The sequence below is a fragment of the Anomaloglossus baeobatrachus genome, chromosome 11 (assembly GCF_048569485.1).
Source record: "Anomaloglossus baeobatrachus isolate aAnoBae1 chromosome 11, aAnoBae1.hap1, whole genome shotgun sequence".
Taxonomy (NCBI): Eukaryota; Metazoa; Chordata; class Amphibia; order Anura; family Aromobatidae; genus Anomaloglossus; species Anomaloglossus baeobatrachus.
Genome location: NC_134363.1, coordinates 139,183,172 through 139,193,171, shown reverse-complemented (window position 1 = coordinate 139,193,171; position 10,000 = coordinate 139,183,172). Strand labels below are relative to the sequence as shown.

Sequence of the window (10,000 nt, the reverse complement as noted above, 5' to 3'; positions counted from 1 at the left end):
ACCAGCAACCTCCTAGCAACTTACCAGCGATCCCTATCGTTGTTGGGATCGCTGGTAAGTTGCTTAGTGTGACTGGACCTTAAGAGCAGTAAGTCTACAGATTAATTACTGTAAGGGTACTTTTACACTTGCGTTGAACGGTATCCGTTGCATTGCGTTGTGTAACGGATGCAACGAATGTGTTGCATATAGTGGCACAACGGATGCTGCAAAACAACGCAATTCGTTTTGATTTTTTTTTTTTTTTTTACAGTTTTACCAGCGGCAGACTATTGTAAACGATCAGCTGATCACTCACAGTAGCCGGCCGCCGGGTGATCAGCTGATCGCTCCCTGCAGCCGGCCGCCGGGTGATCAGCTGATCGCTCCCTGCAGCCGGCCGCCGGGTGATCAGCTGATCGCTCCCTGCAGCCGGCCGCCGGGTGATCAGCTGAGCGCTGTCACTTGCCGGCGCCCGGGCATGCTGGCGGGCGGGCGCTCAGCTGAGCGCTGTCACTTGCCGGCGGCCGGGCATGCCAGCGGGCGGGCGCTCAGCTGAGCGCTGTCACTTGCCGGCGCCCGGGCATGCCGGCGGGCGGGCGCTCAGCTGAGCGCTGTGACTTGCCGGCGCCCGGGCATGCCGGCGGGCGGGCGCTCAGCTGAGTGCTGTCGCTTGCCGACGGCCGGGCGCTCAGCTGAACGTTCGGCCACCGCGAGCCAAAATAAAGTTTGATTTAAAAAAAAAAAAAAAAAGAGCATGCGCAGTGTAATCCAGAGGATTCCGCTACTCATAATAACGTTACATGCTGCATTCCTCCCGCTGGGCGGAAGCAACGGAGCGTCGCCCAGCGGAAGCAACGCAGGTCCTTTTGGTACAATCCGTCACCCATACAAGTCTATGGGAAACAGCGGAATCCGTTAACGGATTCCGCTGTTTTCCAAAAGGGCAGATTGTAATGGAAGGAAATAAACGCAAGTGTGAAAGTACCCTAAGAGAAGCAGACTGTGGCTTCATTACTGTAAGAGCAGTGAGACTGTGGCTTCATTACTGTAAGAGCAGTGAGACTGTGGCTTCATTACTGTAAGAGCAGTAAGACTGTGGCTTCATTACTGTAAGAGCAGTGAGACTGTGGCTTCATTACTGTAAGAGCAGTGAGACTATGGCTTCATTACTGTAAGAGCAGTGAGACTGTGGCTTCATTACTGTAAGAGCAGTGAGACTCCGGATTCTTTACTGTAAGAGCAGTAACACTACAGATTAATTACTATAAAGGAGTAAGACTATAGATTCATTACTGTGACAGAAGACTGCAGATTCATTACTATAAGTGAAACTATGTACTGTTTACTGTAAGTGTAGTAAGACCATGGATTTATTACTGTATGAGCAGTAAGACTACGGATTCATTACTGTAAGAGCAGTGAGATTACAAATTCATTATTGTGGGAGCAGCAAGACTATGGATTCATTACTGTAAGAGCAGTAAGACTACAGATTCTTTATTGCAAGAGCAGTAAGACTGCAGATTCATTACTGTAAAAGCAGTGAGACTATGGATTATTTACGGTAAGAGCAGTAAGACTACAGATTACTGTAAGAGCAGTGAGACTCCAGATTCTTTACTGTAAGAGAAGTACCACTACAGATTAATTACTATAAAGGAGTAAGACTATAGATTCATTACTGTAAGAGAAGTAAGACTGCAGATTCATTACTATAAGTGAGACTATGGACTGTTTACTGTAAGAGCAGTAAGACTATGGATTTATTACTGTATGAGCAGTAAGACTATGGATTCATTACTGTAAGAGCAGTGAGACTACAAATTCATTATTGTGGGAGCAGCAAGACTATGGATTCATTACTGTAAAAAAAGTAAGACTACAGATTCTTTATTGCAAGAGCAGTAAGACTGCAGATTGATTACTGTAAAAGCAGCGAGACTATGGATTATTTATTGTAAGAGTAGTAAGACTACAGATTACTTGAAGAGCAGTGAGACAATGGATTATTTACTGCAAGAGCAGTAAGCTTACGGAATAATTACTGTAAGAGCAGTGAGATTATGTATTCTTTACTGTAAGAGCAGAAACAACAGATTTGAGACTACGGATTCTTTACTGCATGAGCAGTAAGACTACAGATTCATTACTGTAAGAGCAGTGAGATTACAAATTCATTACTGTGGGAACAGCAAGACTACGGATTCATTACTGTAAGAGCAGTAAGACTACAGATTATTTATTGCAAGAGCATTAAGACCACAGATTCATTACTGTAAAAGCAGTGAGACTCCGGATTCTTTACTGTAAGAGAAGTAACACTACAGATTAATTACTATAAAGGAGTAAGACTATAGATTCATTACTGTAAGAGAAGTAAGACTGCAGATTCATTACTATAAGTGAGACTATGGACTGTTTACTGTAAGAGCAGTAAGACTATGGATTTATTACTGTATGAGCAGTAAGACTATGGATTAATTACTGTAAGAGCAGTGAGACTACAAATTCATTATTGTGGGGGCAGCAAGGCTATGGATTCATTACTGTAAGAAAAGTAAGACTACAGATTCTTTATTGCAAGAGCATTAAGACTGCAGATTCATTACTGTAAAAGCAGTGAGACTATGGATTATTTACTGTAAGAGCAGTGAGACTATGTATTATTTATTGTAAGAGTAGTAAGACTACGGAATAATTACTGTAAGAGCAGTGAGACTATGGATTATTTACTGTAAGAGCAGAAACTACAGATTTGAGACTACGGATTCTTTACTGTATGAGCAGTAAGACTACAGATTCATTACTGTAAGAGCAGTGAGACTATGGATTATTTATTGTAAGAGAAATTTGACTCTATGCCACATGAGATTATGGTCAATTTACAAAACAAGCTTAAGGAGGACCTGGATGCATTTCTTGAGAAATCTAAAATATTACATGTTAAGGGCACTATATTCTGTTATGGAAAGTTGATCCAGGGAACTAGTCCAATTGCCGTATGTGGAGTTGGGAAGGAATTTTGCCCCTGATCTCGAGCTATTAGCATCTGCTTCATACAATTTTTGCATTCCTCTGGATGAACACTTTAGCTTTAAGGTTGAAAGCATTCAAGTCCATAAAGTTAAACCTATAACCTACGAATACAAAGGTCAAGAGGCCGCAGTCACGTATATTACCCATTGGTTTGGGGCATATTTTGGGAATGGACGATCTACTTATTTGAAAACTTGAAATACAAATCTATTCTTCAAGGGAAAAATAAAAGGATATCCAATCTCATGTGTCCTTAGCTGTCAATTAAGAAACATTGAACATGGCAAATTGTGTGTGGACTTCTTCAGGTTTTCTTGAAAGGTGCCTTAGAAAGACTTCTTGTTTTTGGAGGATGTTGAGCAGTGGCATAACTTGTGGACCACCAACGCAAAACCTCCAACTGAGCCTCCAACTATCACTGGTCTTCTATAGTATTGCTCTTCTCACATGGGCGTAATGGACCTCTTGGGACATAAGGGACCACCACTCTATCCCTAAAATTCCATGCTCACTACTGAGAGATATGTAGGTTATTCAGAGAATTCCAGTCCTCCAATGAGTAAATAATGGCTTGGTTAGCATGTAATCTAATATTGAGAACTATCTTAAAAAGGAATTTCCAGGATTTTAAAAAATATAGCTACTTTCTTCTGAAAACAGCGCCCCACTGATCCACAGGTTGTGTCAGGTACTGCAGTTCACACCAATTCATTTTTATAGAATGGAGCTGCATTTCTTGAGTTAATTAATGGACACGTGGGGAAATGTTTTCCAGGTTGGTGAGTACTCTCCTACACAGTTTATATCTTCACTATGAAGGCAAATGCAATCTAGGAACATGAGGAGGTCTTCACCCATGCTTTTGCCTGCAACTCTAATTTTGGAGACCCTCCGGCAACAGTGCCATATGTGAATGCAGAATACGACCAGCTCTTTTTTTTTTATAGCCTGTGCTTTTAAGTTTTATAGTGTACGTTCAATGGCCCTTTTCAGGGGGAATTTTTGGGGGGATTTTTCTTTGTCCATGTGGAGTAAGTTTGAAAACAAATGCAAACAAAATAGTTTCCGCATAGCTTGGCTTACCTTGTCTTCCTCTTCTCTCTGCAGGCATTCCTGGGCTTTCCTCTGCAGCTCTTCCTGAACAGCACGGGCGTATTCAGAATCTAACTCTTCTCTAAAGGAGAAAAACAAAATTCAAAAACAATGATAAATTCATCCATATTATAATAGAAACAAAACTGGCCAGCACCTCCTAACACTATAGAGAAAAATATGAACAGGTGCAAGATGCTGTGACCGCATAAAGTACAAACCCATCCAATGTGCCCACTAGCCACGACAAGGCTGCAAACCCATCCAATGTGCCCAGCAGCCACGACAAGGCTGCAAGCCCATCCAATGTGCCCAGCAGCCACGACAAGGCTGCAAGCCCATCCAATGTGCCCAGCAGCCACGACAAGGCATATTTTTCTTCAGTTAGACCCTAACCTTTGGCTAAGCATTCCTCCCATTGGTCTAAGGTGGTTTTAGTTAGTGCTGAGCCTATGTGCCATTTAAATTTATAGGTTTTTGTGGTTAGACAGAAGTATTGCATATCTGATAAAGGATACGGTCCCATAAACAAAAAATTAAAATAAATACGTACAGAAGAAAAGCGGGGGGGGGGGGGGTGAGGAAAAAGAGGGAGGAAGAGGAGTGGGGGGGTGAGGGAGGAAGAGGAGGGGAGGGAGGAAGAGGAGGAAGGGAGGAGAGAGGGAGGAAGAGGAGAGGGAGGAAGAGGAGGAGGGGGGGGATAGGGAGGAAGAGGAGGAGGAAGATAGGGAGGAAGAGGAGGGGGGGATAGGGAGGAAGAGGAGGGGGGGAGAGGGAGGAAGAGGAGGGGGGGATAGGGAGGAAGAGGAGGGGGGGATAGGGAGGAAGAGGAGGGGGGGATAGGGAGGAAGAGGAGGGGGGGAGAGGGAGGAAGAGGAGGGGGGGAGAGGGAGGAAGAGGAGGGGGGGAGAGGGAGGAAGAGGAGGGGGGGAGAGGGAGGAAGAGGAGGGGGGGAGAGGGAGGAAGAGGAGGGGGGAGAGGGAGGAAGAGGAGGGGGGGAGAGGGAGGAAGAGGAGGGGGGGAGAGGGAGGAAGAGGAGGGGGGGAGAGGGAGGAAGAGGAGGGGGGGGAGAGGGAGGAAGAGGAGGGGGGGAAGAGAGGGAGGAAGAGGAGGGGGGGAGAGGGAGGAAGAGGAGGGGGGGAGAGGGAGGAAGAGGAGGGGGGGAGAGGGAGGAAGAGGAGGGGGGGAGAGGGAGGAAGAGGAGGGGGGGAGGGAGGAAGAGGAGGGGGGGGAGGGAGGAAGAGGAGGGGGGGAGGGAGGGAGGAAGAGGAGGGGGGGAGGGAGGGAGGAAGAGGAGGGGGGGAGGGAGGGAGGAAGAGGAGGGGGGGAGGGAGGAAGAGGAGGGGGGGAGGGAGGAAGAGGAGGGGAGGAGGGAGGGAGGAAGAGGAGGGGGGGAGGGAGGGAGGAAGAGGAAGGGGGGAGGGAGGAAGAGGAAGGGGGGAGGGAGGAAGAGGAAGGGGGGAGGGAGGAAGAGGAAGGGGGGAGGGAGGAAGAGGAAGGGGGGAGGGAGGAAGAGGAAGGGGGGAGGGAGGAAGAGGAAGGGGGGAGGGAGGAAGAGGAAGGGGGGAGGGAGGAAGAGGAGGGGGGGAGAGGGAGGAAGAGGGGGGGGAGAGGGAGGAAGAGGAGGGGGGAGAGGGAGGAAGAGAGGGGGGGAGAGGGAGGAAGAGGAGGGGGGGAGAGGGAGGAAGAGGAGGGGGGGAGAGGGAGGAAGAGGAGGGGGGGAGAGGAAGGAAGAGGAGGGGGGGAGAGGGAGGAAGAGGAGGGAGGAAGAGGAGGGGGGGGAGAGGGAGGAAGAGGAGGGGGGGGAGAGGGAGGAAGAGGAGGGGGGGAGAGGGAGGAAGAGGAGGGGGGGAGAGGGAGGAAGAGGAGGGGGGAGAGAGAGGAAGAGGAGGGGGGGAGGGAGGAAGAGGAGGGGGGGGAGAGGGAGGAAGAGGGGGGGGGAGAGGGAGGAAGAGGGGGGGGGAGAGGGAGGAAGAGGGGGGGGAGAGGGAGGAAGAGGAGGGGGGAGAGGGAGGAAGAGGAGGGGGGGGAGAGGGAGGAAGAGGAGGGGGGGGAGAGGGAGGAAGAGGGGGGGGAAGGGGGAGGAAGAGGAGGGGGGGGAGAGGGAGGAAGAGGAGGGGGGGGAGGGAGGAAGAGGAGGGGGGGAGGGAGGAAGAGGAGGGGGGGGGAGGGAGGGAGGAAGAGGAGGGGGGGAGGGAGGAAGAAGAAGAGAGTAAAGAGGGAGGAAGAGGAGGGGGGGTAAGAGGGAGGAAGAGGAAGAGAGGAAAGAGGGAGGAAGAGGAGGGGGGGGGGGAAGAGGGAGGAGGTTGCAACCCTAAACCAACAAATATACACAAATGGTGCTACTCTCAGAAAATACAAAAGCAGACTCCCATTTTTTTCCCTAATCTCATACAAGCCCCTTTCGGTCTTCTGCTCACATTTGCTTTTGTTGCTCCAGGCTGAACACTTTGCTCTGTTGATCTTCTTCATCCTGGAGCTTCTTGGCGATTCGGATGTCCTTCTGCACCAGCTTATTCTTCCGCACGTTGGAGGCATAGTGTTGCTCAACTAAGAGAAAGATGCAGAGAGGAGGCAAAAATACAGAATTAATAAGTAGCTGTCTCTATGTGAGGACCCAGGAGAATAGGAACTCAAAGGTCAAGACTTAACAATTCTCCAGTATTTAGCTGTGCATAGTAATATTTGATGGCTGAAGTGCAATAATATGTGAGGCTCATATGGCAGTAAGCGGCTAAAATCTGAAATAATAATATAATGTTGAATATCATTTGCCCCCGATACGGTGGTATATGACAAGTCTCTTGTTCTATATCCTGGTACAACATTGACTCTTTAGACGCTGCATAATATTTCTGCCCCGTATGGAGGTTTTTCTACAGTACAGTGCAAACGTTTTAGACAGGTGTGGAAAAAAAATGCTGCAAAGTTAGAATGTTTTTCATTTTTGTTTTTTTTTTTTTTATAAAAAAAAGTTTGTTTATTTTTATTAAGTAAAAAAATCAAAAGAAATGAATGAACAAAGGATAAATCTAAATCAAATCAATATTTGGTGATCGCCCTTTATCTGCTGTACAGCACCAATTCCTTTCAGTTTTTGAAGGAGGAGGTTGTTCCAAACACCTAGGACAACTAACCGCAGATCTGTGTATGAGGCTTGTGTAAATCCTTCTGTGTCTTACAGGCTCCATGTTGAGATCAGGATTCTGTTGGGGAAATATTACTTCCAGGACTCCATGTTTACGCTGAAAAGAGTTATTGGTTGGATGTTTGGGGTCTTTGTTCTGCTGCAGAATAAATTTACAGCCAACCAGATGCCTCTCTGACAGTCCTGCATAATGGATAAGTATCTTCTGGTATTTCTTAGCATTGAGGACACCATTACTCCTGACCAAATGCCCATCTCCATTTGCTGAAATGCAGCCACAAACTTTCATGGACCCTCCACCATGCTTCACTGTTGCCTGCAGACCTTCATTGTACAGTTCTGCAGACCATCAGAGAACAAACTGCCTCCGGTAACAGCCAAAATGTTCACATTCTCCTCAGTCCTGAGCACCCGGTGCAATTTTCCTACACCCAAGTTCTTGTATTTTTGTGCACAGTTAAGTCACTTAGCCTTGTTTTCACATAGAAGATTTTTAGCCACAATAATTACTTCTGGCCAGACTTCTCCGAACAGTAGATTAGTCCCATTGGTTGCTGCTAGTTCTGAGTTGATGGCACTGCTGGACATCTTCAGATTGGGAAGTATACATGATGTGTCTTTCATCTGCTGCACTAAGCTTTCGTGTCTGAGCAGTGTGTCTGTGGTCCTAAAAATTCTCCATTTCTTGGTGTCCTCCATGCTGAGAGATACTTTTCCATCATGCAATGCCATCAGGGAGGCATCTGATTGGCTCCAGATTTATTTTGCAGCAGGAAAACATCCTCAAACATACAGCCAATGTGACAGAGTCCAAGGAGTCCTGGAGGTGGTAATCCAGCCCACACAGAGCCCTGATTTTATAATCCAGTCTTTCGGGGATTCTATGGAATGACAGAAATAGAAGTCTGACGCCCTGGTGCCGCCAGGTGGTCACACAGTGTAGGCCCCTGCACAACACCTTCCCTCACAGGGTTAAACCTTGCCAACCAAATCCTAGTTACCCCTCCCCCCCCCCAGAGTAGGAAAGGCACACCAGTGGGCAGGACCAGGCGGATGGAGAACGCCCACCTAGGGTTCTAGAGAACCCCGGGCGAAAAAAAAACAGTTAGTCCAGTGTATAGTAGAGTTCAAGTTGGAGTGGAGGAGTAGAGACGAGGAGAAGAAAAGTCTGAAGCTCAAGTGCAGAGAGCAGTAGCGTCAGGGTTGGAGCCCTGGCGTATTGGCTAGGTGGCAGACGGTGGTCCGTGTCTGACAGGAGACGGGAAGACGGCAGCCGGAGATCCGAGGTGGATCAGGGCAGGGTTGGAGCCCACCGCTACCGACACCGGAGAGCCGACCCGGAAACCGTGCACAGAGGGGGTACTTGGACCCTGAAGCCAGGACCGGAACCAATGGCCTAGCTAATTAACCAATTGAGGCCAGGATTATAGGTCCTGTCCCAACCAAAGTCCCAAAAGCAGCCAACCACCCACAGAGAGGGATAGGGCATCCACCAGGGCCCAGGAGATCCCACAGGTCAGCGTCAGCAGGCACGGCTCCCAACGAAAGTACCGGGAGCGGACTCCAGTGTTCCACACCGGGAAGTCCACGATACAAAACACAGTGCAGAGGAAAGTGACAAACTATCAACCCAGGTGAGAGACCAGAGTACAACCGGCCGTGGCAACCGGCCACGAGCACCTTGGTTAACCATTGGATTTGTCTGATTTCTTTAATCATGAGTAAACTGAGACTCCCTGGTCTGACCAGGCGCGCCAACCCGTGCCATCACCGTCCCCTGCACCGAGTCACCGGGCCCCGGAGCAACCATCCCTACCCATGGAGGGGTTAACAACCAGCTGCCATCCCATCGCCCCCGGGTGCCCCACACTGACTACGGCAAATCCAGTACAAATACATCCCTTTTATTTGAAGTGTCCGCGGGACCCCCGGGTCCGGAGAATCCCTTGAGCCATACTGGGAATCTGGATCCAAGCAGCCCGACTGCTACTGACGTGGGGGCAGCACAGAAGCCCAACCATACGTCCACAGAAGATCTGGGGTTAGCTCTCAAAGATGTTTGGAACAATCTCCTGCAGAGTTCCTTTGAAAACTGTGTAAAAGTGACAGGAACCTAGATGATTTGATGCTGTTTTGAAGGCAAAGGGCAGTCACATTGATCGGATTTAGATTTCTTATTTGTTTATTCACTTCTATTTTTTTAAGCAATCTTACTATGTAGCATTTATGCCTAAAATGTTTGGAAAGAGCCATGTATGTTACTATATTATTGTCATACAGTGGTATTTTTTGGCACTATATGGTGGTATTACATAGAAGAAAATTTGGGAAAAATTAAGTGACAATGGGCACCCTTTTCAGCTCATTGCCTAAAACTAAATTTTTCTCCAAAACCTACCTTAGCTTTAAATGTTGGTGAAACATAAAGTGACAAGCTGAACATGAACGGCAGATCATGTGTATGAAATCTCATTTTAGAGCCAGGATTGTCTTTTTTTTTCAGGCTACTTACTTTCCTGTTCTTGCAAACAGTGAGCCAGAGCGCCATCTTCAAGAACGGCAAAGTCCCGGCAAACTAAAACACAAAAATAAAAAGAGATAAAAAAAATAAACAAAAACATAATGTAATACCACAGCTCACTTATTAGAAGGATTCCGAAATAAAAATTCCCCAAAGTTATATAAACATGCGCCAACACTGGCCAGAGACTCTAGTAATGTCTAAATTGTGGACTCGAGTCT

The 10,000-nt window shown here is 47.7% G+C and overlaps 1 protein-coding gene across 1 annotated transcript in view; it reads right to left on the bottom strand.

The window, feature by feature from the left end:
- Positions 1–10,000, bottom strand: part of LOC142257053 (uncharacterized) — a 124,653-nt gene that overhangs the window by 63,048 nt on the left and 51,605 nt on the right. Inside the window, exons 3-5 of the mRNA XM_075329107.1 lie at positions 9,771–9,833; positions 6,531–6,660; positions 4,102–4,192 (exon numbers count right to left, since the gene is read on the bottom strand). Of these exons, the coding sequence (XP_075185222.1) occupies positions 4,102–4,192; positions 6,531–6,660; positions 9,771–9,833 (284 nt within the window). The remainder of the gene's footprint in view (positions 1–4,101; positions 4,193–6,530; positions 6,661–9,770; positions 9,834–10,000) is intronic.